At 36.2% G+C, this 25,815-nt stretch overlaps 1 protein-coding gene across 2 annotated transcripts in view; it reads right to left on the reverse strand.

Annotated features, from left to right (window-relative positions):
• ZNF385B (zinc finger protein 385B) overlaps nucleotides 1–25,815 on the reverse strand; it is an 826,323-nt gene that overhangs the window by 286,143 nt on the left and 514,365 nt on the right. For both annotated transcript variants that reach the window (XM_053698515.1, XM_053698516.1), the window contains exon 2: nucleotides 19,780–19,922. In XM_053698515.1, the coding sequence (XP_053554490.1) occupies nucleotides 19,780–19,922 (143 nt within the window). The remainder of the gene's footprint in view (nucleotides 1–19,779; nucleotides 19,923–25,815) is intronic.

Genomic DNA, 25,815 nt, shown 5'->3' on the forward strand with positions numbered 1-25,815 from the left:
TAGATAATAGAAGTAAATCGGAATGTTGTTTAAAATTGTATTCTCTATCTGAATCATGAAAGAACATTTTTGGGATTAGTATCCCTTTAAGCTCTTTTTACATTAAGCTGCTCACATTAAATGTTTTAGGATTGTAAAAAAATAGTTAAATGTGAATAACTTTTGGTATGTTTTATCAAATGTTCTGAAATTTTCAGAATATGTTTGAATCCATAGATTAATGTATTGTGGTAAGTTTGGTTGAAATTGGTTAACATCTAAGTTCAATTTTGTACGTTAAGCCACATTAAGCTCCCCAAAAAACAAGCTTAATGTCACTCATTTGCCTTGTGGAATTCCAAAATCCATGAAACGTCTAGCATAGGCTTGGATAGTGGAAATCTTGGGTTGTGCAAAATTATGCAGCAATTGATTAACATTTGGCCACTTTTTTACTCATTAAGCCACATTAAGCTCCCCAAAAAATAAGCTTAATGTCACTCATTTGCCTTGTGAGACACCAAAATCCATGAAACTTCTAGGATAGGTTTGGAAAGTGAAAAACTGAGTTTGTGCTAAGTTTCAAGGCAATTGATTGAAGTTTTGGTGAATTTTGGTACATTAAGCACTTTTTACATTAAGCTCCTCACATTAAATGTTTTAGGATTGTAAATAAAATGTTAAATGTGAATAACTTTTGGTATGTTTTATCAAATTTCCTGAAATTTTCAGAATATGTTTGAATAGATAGATTAATATATTGTGAGAAGTTTGGGGGAAATTGTTTAAGATCTAAGTTCAATTTTGTACGTTAAGCCACATTAAGCTCCCCAAAAAACAAGCTTAATGTCACTCATTTGCCTTGGGGGAAACCAAATACCATGAAACTTCTAGGATAGGTTTGTTTGTGCCAAGTTTCAAGGCAATTGATCGATGTTTAGGTGAATTTTGGTACATTAAGCTCTTTTTACATTAAGCTGCTCACATTAAATGTTTTAGGATTGTAAAAAAATTGTTAAATGCGAATAACTTTTGGTATGTTTTATCAAATGTTCTGAAGTTTTCAGGATATGTTTGAATCAATAGATTAATGTATTGTGGTAAGTTTGGTGGAAATTGGTTAACATCTAAGTTCAATTTTGCACGTTAAGCCACATTAAGCTCCCCAAAAAACAAGCTTAATGTCACTCATTTGCCTTGTGGAATTCCAAAATCCATGAAACTTCTAGAATAGGCTTGGATAGTGGAAATCTTGGGTTGTGCAAAATTATGCAGCAATTGATTAACATTTGGCCACTTTTTTACTCATTAAGCTACATTAAGCCATTTTCACATTAAGGGGCCTAGTTATCAAGCCGTCAACCTCAAATACGCTGGAATTCCGCAGCGTATTTGTGGCGAGGCTGATTCGCCTTAGTTATCAAAGGCTCGAGACCGGCAAAAGTAGAATTTTGTGACGTAAGCATCGATCCGCCGGACTCAGTCCGACACAGATCGATTCTTACGTCACTCCAGATGTTCCGCGGCACATTCTCACTACTTTTGCTAGCTATCAAAAAACTAGCAGGTACGCTCGGCACTTTTACGGCCCAGCGTACCTGGTTTTCAATCCGCCACCCCTGGAGGCGGCGGATCCCATAGGAATCAATGGGAGTCTGACCATAGCGAAAGTACAAGTTCGCTGCTTCCAGACATCCCATTGATTCCTATGGGAGCTGTCTACACCTAACACCCTAACATGTACCCCGAGTCTAAACACCCCTAATCTGCCCCCCCTACACCGCCGCTACTAAATAAAGTTATTACCCCCTAAACCGCCGCTCCCGGAGCCCACCGCAAGCTACTCTATACATATTAACCCCTAAACCGCCGCTCCCGGAGCCCACCGCAACTATAATAAATGTATTAACCCCTAAACCGCCGCTCCCTGAACCCGCCGCAACCTATATTAAATGTATTAACCCCTATCCTGCCCCCCCTACACCGTTGCCACCTATAATAAATTTATTAACCCCTATCCTGCCCCCCACTACGCCGCCGCCACTGTCATAAAATTATTAACCCCTAAACCTAAGTCTAACCCTAACCCTAATGCCCCCCTAACTTAAATATTAATTAAATAAATCTAAATAAATTAACTCTTATTAACTAAATGAATCCTATTTAAAACTAAATACTTACCTTTAAAATAAACCCTAATATAGCTACAATATAAATAATAATTATATTCTAGCTATCTTAGGATTTATATTTATTTTACAGGTACCTTTCAATTTATTTTAACCATGTACAATAACTATTAAATAGTTATTAACTATTTAATAGCTTACCTAGCTAAAATAAAGAGAAATGTACCTGTGAAATAAATCCTAACCTAAGTTACAATTACACCTAACACTGCACTATACTTTAATAAATTATTCCTATTTAAAAATAAATACTTACCTGTAAAATAAACCCTAAGATAGCTAAAATATAATTAATAATTATATTATAGCTATCTTAGGATTTATATTTATTTTACAGGTAACTTTGTATTTATTTTAGCTAGTTAGAATAGTTATTAAATAGTTATTAACTATTTAATAACTACATAGCTAAAAGAAATACAAAATTACCTGTAAAATAAATCCTAACTTAAGTTACAATTAAACCTAATACTACACTATCATTAAATTAATTAAATAAATTACCTACAAATAACTACAATTAAATACAATTACATAAACTAACTAAAGTACAAAAAATAAAAAAAGCTAAGTTACAAAAAATAAAAAAATAAGTTACAAACATGTTACAAATATTACAACAATTTTAAGCTACTTACACCTAATCTAAGCCCCCTAATAAAATAACAAACCCCCCCAAAATAAAAAAATGCCCTACCCTATTCTAAATTAAATAAATTTCAAAGCTCTTTTACCTTACCAGCCCTTAAAAGGGCCATTTGTGGGGGCATGCCCCAAAGAAAACAGCTCTTTTGCCTGTAAAAGAAAAATACAACCCCCCCAACATTAAAACCCACCACCCACATACCCCTAATATAACCCAAACCCCCCTTACAAAAACCTAACACTAATCCCCTGAAGATCATCCTACCTTGAGTCGTCTTCACTCAGCCGAGCCACCGATGGAACTGAAGAGGACATCCGGAGCGGAAGAAGTTAATCCTCCAAGCGGCGCTGAAGAAATCTTCCATCCGATGAAGTCATCATCCAGGCGGCGCTGAAGAAGTCTTCGATCCGGCCAATGTCATCTTCAAAGAGGTGCTGAAGAGGTCTTCTATCCGGGCGAAGTCATCTTCCAAGCCGGGTCTTGAATCTTCCTTCCGCCGACGCGGAACCACCTTCTTCACCGACGGACTACGACGAATGACGGCTCCTTTAAGGGACGTCATCCAAGATGGCGTCCCCTCAATTCCGATTGGCTGATAGGATTCTATCAGCCAATCGGAATTAAGGTAGGAAAAATCTGATTGGCTGATGGCATGCCCCCACAAATGGCCCTTTTAAGGGCTGGTAAGGTAAAAGATCTTTGAAATTTATTTAATTTAGAATAGGGTAGGGCATTTTTTTTATTTTGGGGGGGTTTTGTTATTTTATTAGGGGGCTTAGATTAGGTGTAAGTAGCTTAAAATTGTTGTAATATTTGTAACATGTTTGTAACTTATTTTTTTATTTTTTGTAACTTAGATTTTTTTATTTTTTGTACTTTAGTTAGTTTATGTAATTGTATTTAATTGTAGTTATTTGTAGTTAATTTATTTAATTAATTTAATGATAGTGTAGTATTAGGTTTAATTGTAACTTAAGTTATGATTTATTTTACAGGTAATTTTGTATTTCTTTTAGCTATGTAGTTATTAAATAGTTAATAACTATTTAATAACTATTCTAACTAGCTAAAATAAATACAAAGTTACCTGTAAAATAAATATAAATCCTAAGATAGCTATAATATAATTATTAATTACATTGTAGCTATCTTAGGGTTTATTTTACAGGTAAGTATTTATTTTTAAATAGGAATAATTTATTAAAGTATAGTGTAGTGTTAGGTGTAATTGTAACTTAGGTTAGGATTTATTTCACAGGTACATTTCTCTTTATTTTAGCTAGGTAAGCTATTAAATAGTTAATAACTATTTAATAGTTATTGTACATGGTTAAAATAAATTGAAAGGTACCTGTAAAATAAATATAAATCCTAAGATAGCTAGAATATAATTATTATTTATATTGTAGCTATATTAGGGTTTATTTTAAAGGTAAGTATTTAGTTTTAAATAGGATTCATTTAGTTAATAAGAGTTAATTTATTTAGATTTATTTAATTAATATTTAAGTTAGGGGGGCATTAGGGTTAGGGTTAGACTTAGGTTTAGGGGTTAATAATTTTATGACAGTGGCGGCGGCGTAGTGGGGGGCAGGATAGGGGTTAATAAATTTATTATAGGTGGCGACGGTGTAGGGGGGGCAGATTAGGGGTTAATAAATTTATTATAGGTGGCGACGGTGTAGGGGGGGCAGGATAGGGGTTAATAGGTTTAATATAGGTTGCAGCGGGTTCATGGAGCGGCGGTTTAGGGGTTAAACTATTTATTTAGTTGCGGAGAGGTGCGGGATCAGCATGATAGGGGTTAATAATTTTATTATAGAGGGCGACGGTATAGGGGGGGCAGGATAGGGGTTACTAGGTATACTGTAGGTGGTAGCGGTGTCCGGGAGCGGCGGTTTAGGGGTTAATACATTTATAAGAGTTACGGCAGGGTCTAGGAGCGGCGGTTTAGGGGTTAGTAACTTTATTGAGTTGCGGGAGGCTCCGGGGGCGCCGGTATAGGGATAGAACAGTGTAGTTTAGTGTGAGTGCTTAGTGACAGGCTAGCAATAAAGCTGGGAAAAAGCCGAAGGGCAGCGAGATCGGATGAGTGATAACTGTCACAGTCCGCTGCTCATCGCCCCGCGGCTTTTTGACAGCTTTATTTGATAACTTAGGCGTATTTTTTCAGGTCCGCGGCGGCGAAGGTAGGCGAGCTTAGGCGGGCGTATTGGGCCGGCGAAGCAAGAAAAGTAGACGGCTTGATAACTACCCCCCTAAATGTTTTAGGATTTCCCTGATTTTAGTGATTGGTAGAAAAACCTTAGAAAATTTAGGAATGGATCTTTCAAATAGGTCTGTAAAACTCAGTAATTAGTGAGCCACTCTTATGTTTATGGCATTTGGCTAACTGAGGATGACAAAATTTCTCTTATATTTCTTTTTAACACCAACAGGGAATATCATCTAGTAGGGGAGAGGAGAGTTTATGGTTTAGATTTTGACAAGGAATTACCTAGAGCCCTAAAACAACCTATGGCAGACTGGGTTCAGAGAGATGGAAATCTGTAATAGTTGGAACTAGAAAGAAAACAAACAAAGGTTAAAAGAGAGTACTTTTCTCAAAGTAGAAAATTATATTACAATTTTTTTGGAAGGGAGATTGAAGTAGCAGAAGAGGTGTCTGGCTGAACACAATTACATTTCTGCCTATTTTCAAGTACATGTCATACTATTAACCCATTTGTCTAGAATCATCTCACATTTCATGAGCTGTCACAATGAACATCAGAGAAATATAGATAGACATCTGCATAATAATAGAAACAATAAAAAGAAAGAAAGAACTGTGGGCACTTTTGAACATTAAAAAAAAAAAAAAAAAAAAGATCATAACCAGTTTAGACACACATTTTCTCAAATACTCAACCCCCTGGTTTAGGGCATACAATATGCATTTTACATAATAGATCATCTCTAACAGTTAAGAATCCCTGAATAACAAGCCTAATAACTAAAAAAAAAAACAGGAACTATTTACAACTCAATCCCTAAAATTAAAGGGACAGTCTACACCAGACTTGTTATTGTTTAAAAAGATAGATAATCCCTTTATTAGCCATTCCCTAGTTTTGCATAACCAACACAGTTATATAAATACACTTTTTACCTCTGTGGTTATCTTGTATCTAAGCCTCTGCAAACTGTCCCCTTATTTCAGTTCTTTTGACAGACATCCATTTTAGCCAATCAGAGCAGGCTCACTGGAACTCCACGTGCGTGATCATAGTGCTATTTATATGACAAACATGAACTAACACCCTCTAGTGGTGAAAAACTGGCAAAATTCCATGAGAAAAGAGGTGGCTTTCAAGGGCTTAGAAATTAGCATATGAACCTCCTAGGTTTAGCTTTCAACTAAGAATACCAACAGAACAAAGCAAAATTGGTGATAAAAGTAAATAGGAAAATTGTTTAAAATTACATTCTCTATCTGAATCATCAAGGTTTATTTTGGACTAGACTGTCCCTTTAAGTTTGTCCAACTTTTGGAATTTCAAGATTTTATATGACAGAAATTAGCAAACATGCTGAGTAGTGTTTACTCCCTCCAAGTGATAAAGGAGGGAATATTGTCATTCTAAATAAAAGGGATTATGTACAAGAAGCAGAAAGACAGCTGGGAGATATGGAAGTATACCAGAAGCTTAGTACTGACCCTACCGCTGCTTTTAAAAGAAGTCTTGAACAGATTTTGGATGATGGCAGGCACTGCTATGGGGGCAACATTTGCCCCTGCCTTTGCAAACCTATACATGGGGTGGTGGGAGCTAACCCATGTGTATGGGGAAGGTTGCCGCCATGGGAGAAGTATTGTGATGTATAAGAGATACATAGATGATTTACTTCTTATCTGGCAGGGTACTCTGGAGGAAAGTTTGGATTTTGTTAACCATATTAATGAGAATGATATAGGTTTAATCTTTACAAGTGTAAAGGACGAATTGAGTATTTAATTTTTGGATCTTACCCTTTCGGGGGAAGGAAATAAGACTGTTACTAAATTACACTGTAAACATATATCTGGCAACAGCATTCTGCATGCTAAAAGCATGCATCAAAAGCATACATGCTTTTGCATCCTCAAGGGCGAATTTATTCGCCTAAGAAGGAATTGTTCTTCTATAGAGGATTTTCACAAATTGGCAGATGGCTTCAAAGAGAGATTCCTTGGAAGGGGTTTTTCATATAAATTCATAATGAGAGCCTATCATATGGTGGCCAAGATGGATAGGGATGTAATGCTTAATAAGAACAAGAATAAAAGTGAACTGGATAATAAATGTAACCCACTATTTCTTACGGATTACAGTAATCAATTTGAAGAAATTTCAAATATTATAAAAACATGTTTACCTATACTGAAAGGAGATGAGGATCTCTATGATATGGTTAAAGAAGGGTGCAGATGTGTTCCAAGAAAGAATAAAACGATTGGTAACATCTTAGCTCCAAGCGAAATAGGAACCCTTCAAATTAAAACTAACAGCTGGATGGAATGTAAGGGACACTAAAGGTGTGGTGCTGTCAGATGCAAAGCTTGTTTATATACCCTGACAATGAAAACTTTCCAGTCTATGAACACACAACAAGTGTTCATGATGGATGCTTGCACTAACTGTCGTAACACCTATGTAGTGTACCTTATAACTTGTTTTGAGTGTAAGAAACAGTACGTAGGCCTCACTACGAGAGAAGCCAGAGATAGAGTAAAGGAACATCTCAATGGAATGAAATCTGATGACCCAAATTCCCAAGTAGCAAGACATTTCAAGTTTTGCCATTATGGCAATGCTGATAATCTTAAATGGCAGATTATTGAATGGGTAAGAACACCTAGAAGAGGTGGAGATAGAGACAAAATGCTTCACACTCGTGAGGCATTTTGGATCTTCAAATTAAAAACTCAAACCCCAGAGGGCATGAATATACAAACATATCTGATCAACTGTTGGCTGTAAACAAAAAATTATAAAATATATAACATTGATTAAATTCATATGGGGGAAATTTTATTGCACAACATTATATACAATTGGGAGAGAGAGAATCTATTTTGAGAAAATATTCTTCTCTTTGAATAGCACGCTCATTTTGTAGGAGCTATAAGTACATCTTTAATAAGGATGACTACAATTGTTTTTTGTGTGCATTATATATGTTCCGATATATAAGTAACATATGTAACAGCTTAAATGTTGTCATATATATTTTGGTTTAAACAAGTAATACATGTGTTAGTACAACAGTCAAGGTTATATATATTTGGTTACATTTAAAAGACATCAATTGAATCTACCAGTATATATAAGTTAACATTGTAATGTTGTTAAGGTCTAGAACATACTAGGTAATCATATAACATACAAAATAACATGATCTTTGTATTGCTGTGTATGTTTTTGTCCTGCATAGAAAGAGTTAACATTGCACAGTGCAGCATATTGTGTCAGGGCAATCATTTTAATTTAAGAGGGCTGTGAGCCTAAGACAGCACGGTCTATGAGTAAGTCAGGAGCTGAAACATGTTAGACCGCTGCTGTCCTGACTCTCTGTGATTTTACCCTATCTGACGATTTTTTACCTTTGTACCTTTAATAAACGTGAAGTTTTATAATTTTGAGCCTGTTGCCCCGACTTGCATTACTTTCTCTTGAACTTGGATGCTGAGTAGTAGTTTCATGAAAAGTTTGTCAGAACAAATACATTATTTTTATAAAAATATAACTCATTACAGCTTAATTCTTCACTCGGGCTGCACGCACTGAAGCTTTATGTGCATCTATATAAAAGTATGGAGAACATTTAATTCTGAATAAGTAACCCTTTCCTAATATAGTTATAATAATTTTGAAGGAGAAATGGCACAAGTTAGATGCCTATCCTTTTTGCAAGGAGTAATACAAGGGGAGGAGGAATTTGCATGTATATTAAACCTGAACTTAAACCTACAATAATGGAATATATGCATGAATATACAGGTGATAATCTAGAGACACACTGGGTTAAAATAACGAGTGGGAAAAAAAATATAAAAAAATATTAATAGAAACATACTACAAGCCCCCCAACGTTACGGACATGGAGGAAACGTAACTTTTAATGCAAATAGGAAATGCTGCTAATAATAACAGTGCTGTAATTATTGGAGAATTTAACTACCCCAATATAAACTCGGTCAATGAAACTAGCTATAAAACAAAGGGAGAAAGATTTTTAAATGTTCTCAAACATTGCTTTATGTCACAGTTAATAGAGGTGCCAACTAGCAATAAAGATATATTGGATTTAGTGCTCTCAAACAATACAGAAATAATTTTAAACAGTGATCATAACATGGTCCCGTTTAAAACCACTTTCCATAAGCAGTGTTACAAGGGTTTTAACCAAGACTTTTAATTTTAAGAAAGCAAAATGATTTAAGGAGTTAAATAGCATAAATTGGGACATAAGTATTCTCAAATAAAAACACAGAGGATAAATAGATAACATTTAAAACTTTGCTAAACAAATATACACATCAACATACACCACTTGGTTATACAAGTAAAATAAATAAATCCAAGCCAATGTGGCTAAATAAAAATGTGTTCAGAAAAATTAGGAAAAAAATGTAGGGCATTTAAATTACTCAAAAAAGATAGTACAGACTCAACATCCCAAATATATAAGGAATGTAACAAAGCATGCAAAAAAGCAATACAATTAGACAAAATAAAAGAATAATTGCAAAAGATTATAAATTAAACCCTTAAAGGTTTTTTAAGCATATAAATGGCAAAAAAAATAATAAGGAAAATATGGGTACATTAAAATGTGAGAAGGGTAGAATGATTAACAGTGACAGGGAGAAGGCTGAGGTATTAAACCAGTTCTTTTCTTCTGTATACATGAGAGGAACCAACACATTGAAACAACCTAGAATATACAAGCCCATACCAATAACTGGGTTATCTCTAAAGGATATCAGGAAAAAACTGAATAATATTAAGGGACATACTCCAGATCCCGATGATATACACCCAAGGATTTTAAGGGAACGTAGCACTCTTATAGCCAAACCTCTGCTATTTTTTAAGACTCATTATCCTCAGGCATAGTACCCCAGGACTGGCGTAAAGCTGATGTGGTGCCACTTTTTAAAAAGGAAAGCAGGGCTGATCAAGCAAGTTATAGACCAGTTAGTCTGACATCGGTAATGAGCAAGATACTTGAAGGGATTATATTGATTAGTATATTCATGTAAACAATATTATAGCCTTGATTTACTAAGGGACTGATACACAGGGGCTGCCCGCATTTATCATTGCACACAAGTGTGCGACGACGCCCCCTGCTAAATGATAAATTAGATTTAATACTGAAAAATGTAAGGTTATATAATTTGGAAGTAAAAATAAGCAGGTAACCTATTATTTAAATGAGACAAGACTTAGCAAAACAGAGAAGGAAAGGGATTTGTGCTTACTTACAGATAAGCTTAAAATGGGTGCACAATGCAGGGCAGTGGATTCTAAGGCTAATAAGATACTAGCATGTATTAAAAGAGGCATTGGTGCAAGAGTGGAAATCATAATTCTGTCAGTATATAAATCACTGGTAGGACCTCACCTTGAGGAATGAGTGCAGTTCTGGGGAGCAATCTCAAAAAAAAAAAAAAACATTGGAGAATTAGAAAAAGTTCAGAGAAGGGTCACACACCTAATAAGTGGAATGAAGAATTTAAACTTTAAAGAGAGGTTAGCTAAACTAGGTCTGTTTTATCTAGAAAAAAAGGCGCTTGAAGTGATATGATTACTTTATATATATTCAAGGCCCATATACAGTGTTGGCAGAAGCTCTTTTTATTCCAAGGAAATTGTTTGTGACAAGAGTAAAGAGGTCACAATGGAGGAAAGGAGATTTAATCTCCAGCAATGTTAATGTTTTTTCAGTGTAAGAGCAAACAAAGTGTGGAACTAATTACCTAAGAAGACAGTGAACTCCAATACCTTAGATACATTTAAAAATGGCTTAGATACATTTCTGGCAAGAAACAGAATTCAGGGATATGACTGGTTGTGTTAAATGGGTCACTTTTTAAATTAGGAATTATATTATGATCAATGGAACCTTTTAATGTAAATCAGGTAGGATCTGTATAGGTTGAACTCAATGGAATTCTGTCGTCTTTCAACCTCATCTGCTATGTTACTATGTTACAAGTAAAATGCTCTCTTGTGCCTTTCTTTGACTGTCATATCTCTTTTAAGCTAAATGAGTGAGATGAATAAATCATTTCCCACATAAAGGCTTGGCTGTGGTTCCTGAATCCCAAAAAAGGGCTACACATTGCAATAATAAAATAAAATGTGTCCACATGATTTAGGTGAAAGAGTAGGAGTAGGCAGTTATTTTGTCATTTATTTTTTCTCTCTCTTTGCTTTGCAAGGTAAATCGAGAAAATGTGCTCTTGATGTATATATACTGGATATTATGTCCTACTCAAAAAGTCAAAATGAGAGCTCATAGGCCTTGAAACTTATAGATAAATAATTTTAGACATTTTTGAACAAGTATTGACAGCTGTGATTCATACAAAATAAACAAATAAGGCGTGATGACATTAACTATATTTATTCCAGATTTTCCAGTTTCCCAAGACAGTGCCCCTACTCTTCTCTCTATCTGTCTCTTAATTTATTTGAAAAATGATCTATTTTTTCAATTATTCAGACAATTGTCTAACATTTTGTTTTCAGTAAAAAACAACAAATAAGTTAGGAGGAATTTAATACATTCAAGATGAAGTGTTTTGAAGCTTAAACAGAAATAGCTTTATCCAAGTCATTGAAAAGAAAATGACAAGCACTGCAGATTTGAAGTTTGCAGTGGAAAAGCTGAAAAGTAATTGCCAATAACAAAAGTTCAAACTATATACAATGCTTTGCGGAGATGACTTGTGTGAAGTGCTAGAGAAAGGTCTGAAAACAGTGACAAACCCTCTAATCCTGACAGAAAGAATATGTAGGAACAAAAGAAAGAGCATACCTACTAGTGAAGATTATGCAACAGACAGGCTGAAATTACAAACCATTGTGTAGTATATGGCACAAAAGTGCCTTCTGAAGCCCAGACTTGACCAGACTGTCATTCTTCTGCTCTGACAGGTTTTAAGGATAATTTAAAAGGCACCAGGGACACATTTATTGGTACTATGAGGCCTGTTTTATGCTGAGTTCTACTTAAAGGTATTCAGTATGTGGTAAAAGTGTCCTAATTTACAAAAGTATACCTCTCCACTTGTATTTTTCTTATCCTTAAACTTGGTAGCTGGGGCAAAATCTCAGAGAATGGATATAAGGTGGTTTATTGACTGGGTCAGTGTGGTTAGGCCCCATGAAATTGTATCACATATTATAGACATTTGGGCTTTATGAGTGTCCTACTGTTCCATCTAGCCCCTCTTCAAACCTATCTACAAGAAATGAAACATGCACAAATTTAATGAAATAATACCACATAATAAAGAATGTTTGAATTGTAGCATTCAAATTCTAAACATATAATTCAATCATTACATTTGAATATTGATTCCAATAGACACAATGAAGTCTATCTATTAGAATCGTCATTTAAATGTTACATTAAAAAAACTGTTGATTTTACAAAACAAATGCCAAATGTTTAACAAGCAAATACTATCAACACATTTATTTTTAACAAGTTTCTAAATATCATATTAATTAAAATTATATCTAAAACAGTTAAAGCATTAAATGTGTTGGGACATACATGTTGTTGTGTAGTAGAAACTGCTAAGCAGTTTTGATAAAAAGCCTTTAGCCTTTTTTTTCAACACCAGGATCACACGATCAGCAATGCACCACATAGATACACTGATATTAAGCTCCCAGAGGACAAGGTTCTCATTTGGACAAAGAGCAGGGCTTGTCAGTCATCTCAGGCTGCCTGACGCTCATAACCTCTGAGGTTGCAGACACCTGAACGTGAATGTAAATTTTGATGCTAAAGTGCCCGGTTTTTAAAAGTTTGATTACAAACAGGGGCACTTTAATTCATCAAAATTTACATTTCTCTCCTGTTGTGAAAAAAAACTTACCTTTTAAACTTGACAGTAGCTCCAGCTTCCTCCGGTCGTCGCAAGCCATTTCTGATGTCAGAAATGATGGATAGGTCATCCTCCAATCACGGCTGCCCCCCCAGGGGAATCAGTGTCTGATTCAATGCCGTGATAGGAGGAAGCCGGAGCTGCTGTCAAGTTTAAAAGGCAAGTTTTTTTTTCACAACAGGAGTGAAATGTAAATTTTGATGAATTAAAGTACCCCGTTTTTAATAAAATTTTTAAAAACTGGGCACTTTAGCATCAAAATTTACATTCACTTTAAGAAGCAGCTGTTGTATGACCTCTGCTTCTTAACTTTTGGCTGCATGAGCGAGCCTGCACCGGAACAGCCCCAAAGCTGCTTAAGCAGCTTCATAATTGTTGACCATTGGGTTGTGATCTGAGAATTTACCCAGTTGCTGATTGTGCTCCCTGTGACCCATTACCCTCTCCATGTTGAAAAAACAGAATTTATGCTTACCTGATAAATTACTTTCTCTTGTGATGTATCGAGTCCACGGATTCATCCTTTACTTGTGGGATATTCTCCTTCCCAACAGGAAGTGGCAAAGAGAGCACACAGCAGAGCTGTCCATATAGCTCCCCCTCTAGCTCCACCCTCCAGTCATTCGACCGAAGGTTAGGAAGAAAAAGGAGAAACCATAGGGTGCAGTGGTGACTGTAGTTTAAACAAAAAACTACCTGACTTAATAGCCAGGGCGGGCCGTGGACTCGATACATCACAAGAGAAAGTAATTTATCAGGTAAGCATAAATTCTGTTTTCTCTTGTAAGATGTATCGAGTCCACGGATTCATCCTTTACTTGTGGGATACCAATACCAAAGCTTTAGGACACGGATGAAGGGAGGGAACAAGACAGGTACCTTAAACGGAAGGCACCACTGTTTGTAAAACCTTTCTCCCAAAAATAGCCTCCCAAAGAAGCAAAAGTATCGAATTTGTAAAATTTGGAAAAAGTATGCAGCGAAGACCAAGTCGCTGCCTTGCAAATCTGTTCAACAGAAGCCTTGTTTTTAAAAGCCCATGTGGAAGCCACTGCTCTGGTAGAATGAGCAATAATTGTTTCGGGAGGCTGCTGGCCAGCAGTCTCATAGGCCAAACGGATGATGCTTTTCAGCCAAAAGGAAAGAGAGGTAGCAGTCGCCTTCTGACCTCTCCTCTTACCAGAATAGATAACAAACAATGAAGTTGTTTGTCTGAAATCCTTAGTTGCTTGTAAATAGAACTTTGAAGCACGAACCACATCAAGATTGTGTAACAGACGTTCCTTCTTCGAAGAAGGATTAGGACACAGAGAAGGAACAACAATTTCCTGATTAATATTCTTATTGGACACAACCTTAGGAAGAAAACCGGGTTTGGTACGCAAAACTACCTTATATGCATGGAAAACCAGGTATTTTCGCCAAATCTTATGGTAGATTTTCCTGGTGACAGGCTTTCTAGCCTGAATCAGGGTATCAATAATCGACTTAGAGAAACCACGCTTTGATAGAATTAGGCGCTCAATCTCCAAGCAGTCAGACGCAGAGAAATTAGATTTGGATGTTTGAAAGGACCTTGTATTAGAAGGTCCTGCCTCATTGGTAGTGTCCATGGTGGAACAGATGACATGTCCACTAGGTCTGCATACCAGGTCCTGCGTGGCCACGCATGCGCTATTAGAATCACCAAAGCCCTCTCCTGCTTGATTCTGGCAACCAGACGAGGGAGGAGAGGAAACGGTGGAAAAACATAGGCCAGATTGAAGGACCAAGGCGCTGCTAGAGCATCTATCAGCAGCGCCTGGGGATCCCAGGATCTGGACCCGTAAAGAGGAAGCTTGGTGTTCTGACGGGACGCCATCAGATCCAATTCTGGAGTGCCCCATAGCTGAGTCAGCTGGGCAAATACCTCCGGGTGGAGTTCCCACTCCCCCGGGTGAAAAGTCTGACGACTTAGAAAATCCGCCTCCCAGTTGTCTACTCCTGGGATGTGAATTGCTGAGAGATGGCAGGAGTGATCCTCCGCCCACCTGTACTGTGCCTTTAAGAAATAAAAAAGGCACACAATTTTGCAAAAACAGTGAAAGAATGCAGCAAACTTTTCGAAATTTTTACAGTATGTACCTAAAGCATTAGTAAGATTGCACCACTAGCAATATAAACGATTAACCCCTTAATGCCCAAACCGGATTGACAGTAGTAAAAAAAAACGGTTAAAGAAACTTCAGCACCTTGCCACAGCTCTGCTGTGGCCCTACCTGCACCCTTAGGACCAGATTTGTGGGGAAAAAGCTTCTTATAGGCCTTCAAACTGCAGCAGGACCCTCCATGTGAAACAGCCTGAACTTCTAGTCAAAATAACTGCGCATCTGAGGCACGAAATGAGGCCCCTCCCACCTCACTCCGGTGCTTGTGAGGCCTAAAGAAACACTCCCAAGTATTTTAGTAAAAGCCATGTGGGTAATAACCCCTGAAAGAAACCCAAAGGAACCTTCAAAGTGTCTCAAAAAACGATAATTTCAATAAAAACCGTTTGCCCTGAAGTAGTGTCAACCAGCATAAACTAGCCCTGTTATGTAAGCTTGAAATTCCATAGTTAGTCTCTGAATACAGCTTACCCTTCCCTCATGGGGATATTAACAGCCTCTTCTAGCATTATCACAGTCTTGTCTAGAAATAAATGACTGAACATACCTTATTGCAGCCTAACCTGCAAACAGTTCCCCCCAACTGAAGTTCTCTTGTTCTCCTCAGTCCTGTGTGGGCACAGCAGTGGATTTTAGTTACAACATGCTAAAATCATCTTCCTCCCTGCAGAAATCTTCATCCCCTTTCTGCTAGAGAGTAAATAGTACACACCGGTACCATTTAAAATAACAAACTCTTGCTTGTAGAAAATAAAACTAAAATTCTAACACCACATTCACTTTACCCTTCCGATTGCTTAAAGCCGGCAAAGAGAATGACTGGGGGGTGGAGCTAGAGGGGGAGCTATATGGACAGCTCTGCTGTGTGCTCTCTTTGCCACTTCCTGTTGGGAAGGAGAATATCCCACAAGTAAAGGATGAATCCATGGACTCGATACATCTTACAAGAGAAAAGGCTAAAGCAACATATTTTGCATAGTCCGATATACATATGACTTCTATGTCCATTTCATGGTTTGAATTAGCTATGTTTTTATCCTATTAATCTTAAAGTAAAATAGGATAATTGGGTAATGAAAATGAATATGACTTGTTCAAGACATGTGCACAACATGATGATCTACACTTATATATTCAGCTGATTTTAGAGCTAGTGAAACGAATGTTAAAGTGATGTAAACTTTACATGTTTTAAAATCAGGTCTGGAATCTAAGTGATATTTTAGATGGACTTGAATTAATCGCTTCTAACGGTTTGAACTGTTATCTAATCAGTGCACTAGCTACAAAAAAGTGCCGTATGGCTAGAGCGTCGATTGGAGAACAGTTAAAACATTAAGCTAACAAAAATTATTAGTTTTTAAGTGGGCAGCTGAAGCGCAGGGTATTTAAATTTCAACGCTACAGTAAGTTAAAGCGCATCTTCATTACAACTGATGAATTAAACTTCATATAAAGCATCACTAATATTACAGATCTGTTTATACAAAGGGGAAAGTTTACCATCACTTTAAAGGGACATTATAGTAAAAAAACAAGCTGTTTTTATTTATTTAATTTTTTTCCTTATTGAGAAATTATGCAATTAATAACATACAGCTAGATTACGAGTTTTGCAAGCGGCTCGGTACTAACTTGCAAGTTATTGTCACCGCTCACCTCCCTATAGTGCTGCTATTACAGGCAATATGTGAGCATTGAGCTCCATATCGCACTCAAATACCAGCGCTGCTTTGACCTGCGCTGGTTTGACCACGATTTCCCCATAGACATAACACCTGCAATTAAGGAGTGTAAACCTCCGTAGCGCAGCCCCATCGATTCCTATGGGGAAACAAAATTTATGTTTAAACCTAACACCCTAACATAAACCCAGAGTTTAAACACCCCTAATCTGCTGCCTCCGACATTGCCGACACCTACATTACACTTATTAACCCCTAATCTGCCGCCCCCAACATCGCCGCCACCTACCTACACTTATTAACCCCTAATCTGTCGTCCCGACATCGCCACCATCTATCTACACTTATTAACCCCAAATCTGCTGCCCCCAATGTTGCCGCTACCTACCTACACTTATTAACCCTTAATCTTCCGCCCCCAACGTCGCTGTCACTATACTAAAGTTATTAACCCCTAAACCTAACCATAACCCTAATACCCACTAACTTTAATATACTGTAATTAAAATAAATCTAAATACAAATTACAATTAATACCTAAACAATTCCTATTTAAAACTAAATACTTACCTGTAAAATAAACCCTAAGCTAGCTACAATATAACTAATAGTTACATTGTAGCTATCTTAGGTTTTATTTTTATTTCACAGCTAAGTTTGTATTTATTTTAACTAGGTAGACTAGTTAGTAAATAGTTATAAAATAAAAATTAAAATAAATACAAAGTTACCTGTAAAACAAAACCTAACCTTACACTACAATTAAATAAATTACATTAATTAGATACAATTAACTAAATTACAAAAACATTTTTTTTTTTTACAGGTAAAAGAGCTGATTTCTTTGGGGCAATGCCCCGCAAAAGGCCCTTTTAAGGGTTATTGGTGGTTTAGTTTAGGCTAGGTTTTTTTTTATTTTGGGGGGGCATTTTTATTTTGATAGGGCTATTGATAGGGCTATTAGATTAGGTGTAACTAGTTTAAATATTTGATAATTTCTTTTTTATTTTGTGTAATTTAGTGTTTGTTTGTTTTTTGTAATTTACTTAATTGTATTTAATTAATGTAATTTATTTAATTGTAGTGTAAGGTTAGGTGTTAGTGTAACTCAGGTTAGGATTTATTTCACAGGTAAGTTTGTATTTATTTTAACTAGGTAGTTAGTAAATAGTTAATAACTTTTTACTAACTAGTCTACCTAGTTAAAATAAATACAAACTTAGCTGTGAAATAAAAATAAAACCTAAGCTAGATACAATGTAACTATTAGTTATATTGTAGCTAGCTTAGGGTTTATTTTATAAAGTATTTAGTTTTAAATTGAAATTATTTAGTTAATGATAGTAATTTTTATTTAGATTTATTTTAATTATATTAAAGTTAGGGGGTGTTTAGGGTTACACTTAGGGTTAGATTTAGGGGTTTATAACTTTAGTATAGTGGCGGCAATTTTGTGGGCAGCAGATTAGGGGTTAATAACAGTAATGTAGGTTGTGGTGATGTTAGGGACAGCAGATTAGGGGTTAATAATATTTAACTAGTGTTTGCGATGCGGGAGTATGGCGGTTTAGGGATTAATATGTTTATTATAGTGGCGGCGATGTCCGGAGCGACAGATTAGGGGTTAATAATTTTATTTTAGTGTTTGCGATGCGGGAGGGCCTCGGTTTAGGGGTTAATAGATAGTTTATGGGTGTTAGTGTACTAACAATTTAGTTATGAGTTTTACGTTACAGCTTTGTAGCGTAAAACCCATAACTACAGACTTTTATTTTATGGTATGAATTTTGAGGGTATAGGCTGTACCGCTCACTTTTTAGCCAGAGAGGCAAACTCGTAATACCGGCGCTGTGGAAGTCCCATTGAAAAAGGACTTTTTGAAAGCTGCGGTAGTTACGTTGCGTTACGGACAAAAAAGTGTGCGGGACAGCTATATCTGCAAGACTCGTAATACCAGCAGTAGTGAAAAAGAGCCATAACGCTGCTTTTTCACCCATAACGCAAAACTCGTAATCTAGCCGATATAAAGTTAAACATCTCACAAACAGTGTAGCTAGATCAATGAATGATTATGTCGACAGTAGTGCCTATAAAGTAAGAGCATAATACTGCTTATAGTACATTTATATCAAGTATAAACATTAAGTAATAACAACTTTTCAGCCATTGTACAAAAGTTAAAATATTATCTACATTATGATAATACAAGAGTGAAGAAGAGATCTTGTTTTAGAGAAACATGCAGTTTTAGCACTATTGACCCTGGAATTGTATGTGTTTAACACCTTTAAAGGGGTGAAACACATAGGTACAATACCACAAGGGAGCCTTCGAAAATTCCTCAGCAGTTCTCTGTGGCTCCAAAGTGAAATCATCTATATGTTATATATATTTTTATACACTTAAATCTATAAACGATTTTGTAAGATATATATATATATATATATTTATATATATATATATATATATATATATATATATATATATAAATACACACACAAAACAGATATTAAATCCCTAGTAAAGCACAAAGCATTTATAATACATCATAACTACTCTAACTACTTGGCATCTAAACTCACAAATTGAAGACTAAGAGGCAAAACAGCTTCATGTATTAGTCATCCCTGTTGATAGCGCATTGATTTAAACCCATACAAAAACAGCCTTTGGTGAGATGAAACTTAAAATCAATTTGCTCTTTCCAGTTAAGAAAAAAAAATCAATGACTTCACATTAAATTGTGTTCTGAAAAAGCTTCCTTGCCTGCACATTACCTCCTCTACTGCTTTTGAACACCAAGATAGCCTGGAAAGAAGACGATAGGTTCACAATGATAATCACTCGTGAGACTAATTTATCGGAATGCACAATATCGGACCGTGTACAGTGCGAGAGGCTCTCGCTGTATTGCACATTTTTTATTTATCCGCGCACATTTATGATCCAAATGCAATGTAACAAACAAAACAATACTTACTGTGTTAAAGTTGGGGAAGAGTCCTATTGCAGGACCGCTGTCCATAGGAAAAGAAACAAATGGCTTCATGTCTATAGAAGGCTGCATCATAAGGCTAGGAGCGCGCACTAGTGCGGGAAGTGTAGCAGTGTGACATGTGTTCCCTGTAAAACATGAAACATTTTTTTCAATACCTCAGGATTCTTTACAACTTTATAAGCAAGTCCTAAACACATTCAAGTAAAAAATATTTTATGCTGAGTACTGAAAAATGGTTTTGTTAGACGTATTATTTTTCAAACATTGAAAACTATTTTCATCTTCCAGATGTTGAAAAATATATATTTTTCTCTTTTTTGTAGCAAAAGCAGCTTCTAAAAAAATGTAGAACTTTAAGAATGTCATACAATTGTAATAAATCAAATCAAATGCTGTGTGTGAGTTAGTGCTAAGCAGAGCTTTAATTTCTTTTCATATTGAAATTATACATTTGAATTACTTTACACACACTTTGGGCGTATGTCGGTTTATAAACACAACCGGTTTATAAACACAATAAACAAATATACAAAAATATACTGTATATAAAATTTTTTTTATAATATGCATACACTTGGCTAGATTACAAGTGGAGCGCTAAATATCGCTTGCGTATGGGCGATATTAGTCTCCACTCTGTAATACTAGCGCACGATAATGTGCGCTGGTATTACAAGAAAATCGTAATGTGAACACAAGCTCATGTTCGCATTGCTAGAAAGCACTTCCATAGGCTCCTATGGGAGCCTCGTTCTGATGCCGTTAGAGACAAGGGGTAAGTAGCGCAGCGATGGGCAGTATGTTTAAATATATATGTATATGAATATATACATATATATTTATGTGTTAATATGTGTATATATAATATGTGTATATATATATATTTATGTGTTAATATGTGTATATACATATATATTTATGTGTTAATATGTGTATATACATATATATTTATGTGTTAATATGTGTATATACATATATATTTATGTGTTAATATGTGTATATACATATATATTTATGTGTTAATATGTGTATATACATATATATTTATGTGTTAATATGTGTATATACACATATACGTAAAGGCTCTCCCCACTCCCACCAACTTTAAAGCCCCAAAACTGCCTAGTGCAGTTTAAAAAAAAAAAAAAAAACTTTTAGAAAATTAACCAGAGATCGGTTCTCTGGTTCATTTTCTGAGCTCTAATTGCTACCACAAGCTCGTGGTAGCATTAACCAGCCACTTGTAATGGCTGTTAAATTATCGAGCAAGTTTGTCCGTTTGCGGGAGCACAATAATTTAGCGCTCCACTTGTATTCTAGCCCACTGTGTTTGAGACGCTGAAATACAAACATTCTACTAGAATAAAACAGGATACATTCTTAAAGATTTAGAAAGAAAATGGGCTAAATCATAACGTGACAGTGACTTATGGACCCAGTAGTCTAGAAAATATTGAACATTTTGCTTGACTTCCACTATGGACAGCATTTTTATTCAAATGACAACACTATCGGCTAGATTTAGAGTTTTATCGGTAACGACCCGCGTAGCTAACGCTGGCTTTTTTCCCCCCGCACCTTTTAAATACCGCTGGTATTTAGAGTTCACAGAAGGGCTGCGTTAGGCTCCAAAAAGGGAGCGTATAGCATATTTACCGCCACTGCAACTCTCAATACCAGCGGTGCTTACGGACGCGGCCAGCTTCAAAAACGTGCTCGAGCACGATTCCCCCATAGGAAACAATGGGGCAGTTTGAGCTGAAAAAAAACCTAACACCTGCAAAAAAGCAGCGTTCAGCTCCTAACGCAGCCCCATTGTTTCCTATGGGGAAACACTTCCTATGTCTGCACCTAACACTCTAACATGTACCCCGAGTCTAAACACCCCTAACCTTACACTTATTAACCCCTAATCTGCCGCCCCCGCTATCGCTGACCCCTGCATATTATTATTAACCCCTAATCTGCAACTCCGTACACCGCCGCAACCTACATTATACCTATGTACCCCTAATCTGCTGCCCCTAACACCGCCGACCCCTATATTATATTTATTAACCCCTAATCTGCCCCCCACAATGTCGCCGCCAGCTACCTACAATAATTAACCCCTAATCTGCCAATCAGATTCAAGTTCAATCCGATTGGCTGATCCAATCAGCCAATCAGATTAAGCTTGCATTCTATTGGCTGTTCTGATCAGCCAATAGAATGCGAGCTCAATCTGATTGGCTGATTGGATCAGCCAATCGGATTGAACTTGAATCTGATTGGCTGATTCCATCAGCCAATCAGAATTTTCCTACCTTAATTCCGATTGGCTGATAGAATCCTATCAGCCAATCGGAATTTGAGGGACGCCATCTTGGATGACGTCCCTTAAAGGAGCCTTCATTCGTCGGTAGTCCGTCGGGGAAGAAGAATGTTCCGCGTCGGCGGAATGAAGATGGATCCTGAAGAAGAAGATTGAAGACCCCGCTTGGAAGATGACATCGCCGGGATGGAAGACTTCTTCAGCGCCGCTTGGAAGATGACATCGCCCGTATGGAAGACATCTTCAGCGCCGCCTGGAGGATCACTTCATCGGATGGAAGACTTCTTCAGCGCCCCTTGGAGGATCACTTCTGCCGCTCCGGATCTCCTCTTCGGTTCCATCGATGGCTCGGCTGAGTGAAGACGACTCAAGGTAGGGTGATCTTCAGGGGGGTAGTGTTAGGTTTATTTAAGGGGGGTTTGGGTTAGATTAGGGGTATGTGGGTGGTGGATTTTAATGTTGGGGGGGTTGTATTTTTCTTTTACAGGCAAAAGAGCAGTTTTCTTTGGGGCATGCCCCACAAAAGGCCCTTTTAAGGGCTGGTAAGGTAAAAGAGCTTTGAACTTTTTAAATTTAGAATAGGGTAGGGCATTTTTTTATTTTGGGGGGGCTTTGTTATTTTATTAGGGGGCTTAGATTAGGTGTAATTAGCTTAAAATTGTTGTAATATTTTTAAAATGTTTGTAACTTATTTTTTTTATTTTTTGTACTTTAGTTAGTTTATGTAATTGTATTTATTTGTAGGTATTGTATTTAATTAATTTATTGATAGTGTAGTGTTAGGTTTAATTGTAACTTAGGTTAGGATTTATTTTACAGGTAATTTTGTAATTATTTTAACTAGGTAGCTATTAAATAGTTATTAACTATTTAATAGCTATTGTACCTGGTTAAAATAAATACAAAGTTGCCTGTAAAATAAATATTAATCCTAAAATAGCTACAATATAATTATAATTTATATTGTAGCTATATTAGGGTTTATTTTACAGGTAAGTATTTAGCTTTAAATAGGAATAATTTATTTAATAAGAGTTAATTTATTTCGTTAGATTTAAATTATATTTAACTTAGGGGGGCGTTAGGGTTAGGGTTAGACTTAGCTTTAGGGGTTAATACATTTATTAGAGTAGCAGTGAGGTCCGGTCGGCAGATTAGGGGTTAATACTTGAAGTTAGGTTTCGGCGATGTTAGGGAGGGCAGATTAGGGGTTAATACTATTTATTATAGGGTTATTGAGGCGGGAGTGAGGCGGATTCGGGGTTAATACATTTATTATAGTAGCGGTGAGGTCCGGTCGGCAGATTAGGGGTTAATAATTGTAGGTAGGTGGAGGCGACGTTGGGGGCGGCAGATTAGGGGTTAATAAATATAATATAGGGGTCGGCGGTGTTAGGGGCAGCAGATTAGAGGTTCATAGGGATAACGTAGGTTGTGGTGGTGTACGGAGCGACAGATTAGGGGTTAACATTTTTTAATAGAGTGGCAGTGATGTGGGGGGGGGGGCTCGGTTTAGGGGTGCATAGGTAGTTTATGGGTGTTAGTGTACTTTAGAGCACAGTAGTTAAGAGCTTTATGAACAGGCGTTAGCCCAGAAAGCTCTTAACTCCTGGCTTTTTGCTGCGGCTGGAGTTTTGTCGTTAGATTTTAACGCTCACTTCAGCCAAGACTCTAAATACCAGCGTTAGAAAGATCCCATTGAAAAGATAGGATACGCAAATGGCGTAGGGGGATCTGCGGTATGGAAAAGTCGCAGCTGCAAAGTGAGCGTTAGACCCTTTCCTGACTGACTCTAAATACCAGCGGTAGCCCAAAACCAGCGTTAGGAGCCTCTAACGCTGGTTTTGACGGCTAATGCCAAACTCTAAATCTAGCCGATTGCAAATTAACAGCCATTATTTTAAAATAGTTGTTTGTTTAACTTAACTTTTGAAATCACTCATAATCTTATTTTTGTTCCCTGTGAAGTGTGAGAAATGCCTTGTTTAGGCAACTTGCTAACACCATGAGACCAATGTAGAATTTAAAGTGTACCCACTTTTATTTTCCTTCATATATATACTTTGACATTTTTATTCATTTTATACCCACTAGTTTGTATTTTAATTTTGTGTAGAGATTTAGGGTTAGATTATGGGTGGAGCAGTAGATTGCGCTCCCAACCGCATGTTAACTCTGGTAGACTGAGGCTTTTTGCGCACGTCAGGTATAGGGATGGGCGAATGTGTTTATATCCGAATTTGAATGTTAGAACAAATGTTATTGTAGAAATTCCATTTACATAATAGAATGTTGATAAGAACAAATATTCTTAAAAATTTGATTTTCGAATGTCACATTCGAATTCGAATATTACATTTATAAAACACAATTGTAGACTAGAAACACTATTTCGAATGTCACATTCGAATCGAATATCACATTCAAATTCGAATATTACATTTATAAAACACAGTATTAGACTAGAAATACTATTTTGAATTTGAATGTCACATTCAAATCGAATATCGCATTCGAATTGAATATCACATTTAAAACACAGTATTAGACTAGAAATACTATTTCAAATTTGAATGTGACATTCGAATTCGAATGTAGCATTTGAATTCGAATATTACATTTATTAAACACAGTTGTAGACTAGAAATACTATTTCAAATTTGAATGTCACATTTGAATTTGAATATTACATTTCGAAATTGAATGAATACATAGCTAAACAATCTATTATTCAAACGAATATTTTCGAATTTTATTGAAACATTTGAAAACGAAAATTCGAAAATAGAATGTTAGAATGTTATATAAACATTCGAAATTCTATTCGAACAAACGAATGTATCAAAATTTGTTTTAAATTTAGAATTTTTAGAAACATTCGCCCATCCCTAGTCAGGTTGCACCTGTATTACAAGTTGAAAGTATGTTTTTGTAGGAGTGCTAAACCAACGCTTGATAAACCAACATGTGATAAAAGCCAAAGTCCAAATGTTAACTTATTCCCTGATAGACTTTAATGGAGCACAAAAAGTGGGGGGAAAAACATCCTTACTCACGCGCAAACTTGATTGTGTTTTCTCAAGTGCACTAACCGGACATGAAATATTAATATTTCACTTTCCAATGTTCTTCACATAGCAGAATATGTTCTATTTATTCCAGTGGTGTATTTAGGTTTTGTGCTGCCCTAGGCACCCAAAATTCTGCTGCCCCCACCTGTAACATGAGAGACCTTTTCTTCCATGGCATTTACAAAGTAAATTTTCCTGTTCAGGTGTGTTTATATGTGCGTGTTTGTTTTTGTTAATATGGTGAGTATGTGTGTGTTTATGGTGTGTGTGTGTGCGTGTAGTAGTGACGTGTGCATGCGTAGTGCAGTGTTTATGTGTGTAGTGTGTGTCTAGTGGGACTCAAAAAGTGCTGTCCCCCAAAATCTGCTGCCTTAGGCAAGTGCCTTGTTTGCCTAGGTCAAAATATTTATTCTTAAATACATACTTCTAATATATATATGATGTTTTTTTGGTAAATATATATCTATACCTATAAATATATATGATTATATACAGGTAATTGATATATACCTATATAGTAAAAACTGACCTTCTCAAACAGAAATGTACTAATTCCCGCTAAGCAAACAGATTTGAAAGTGGAATTATTTATATATAAGAAAATGCTAAACCTAAACATAAATCTAGAACTTC

The sequence above is a fragment of the Bombina bombina genome, chromosome 1 (assembly GCF_027579735.1).
Source record: "Bombina bombina isolate aBomBom1 chromosome 1, aBomBom1.pri, whole genome shotgun sequence".
NCBI classification, from domain to species: domain Eukaryota; kingdom Metazoa; phylum Chordata; class Amphibia; order Anura; family Bombinatoridae; genus Bombina; species Bombina bombina.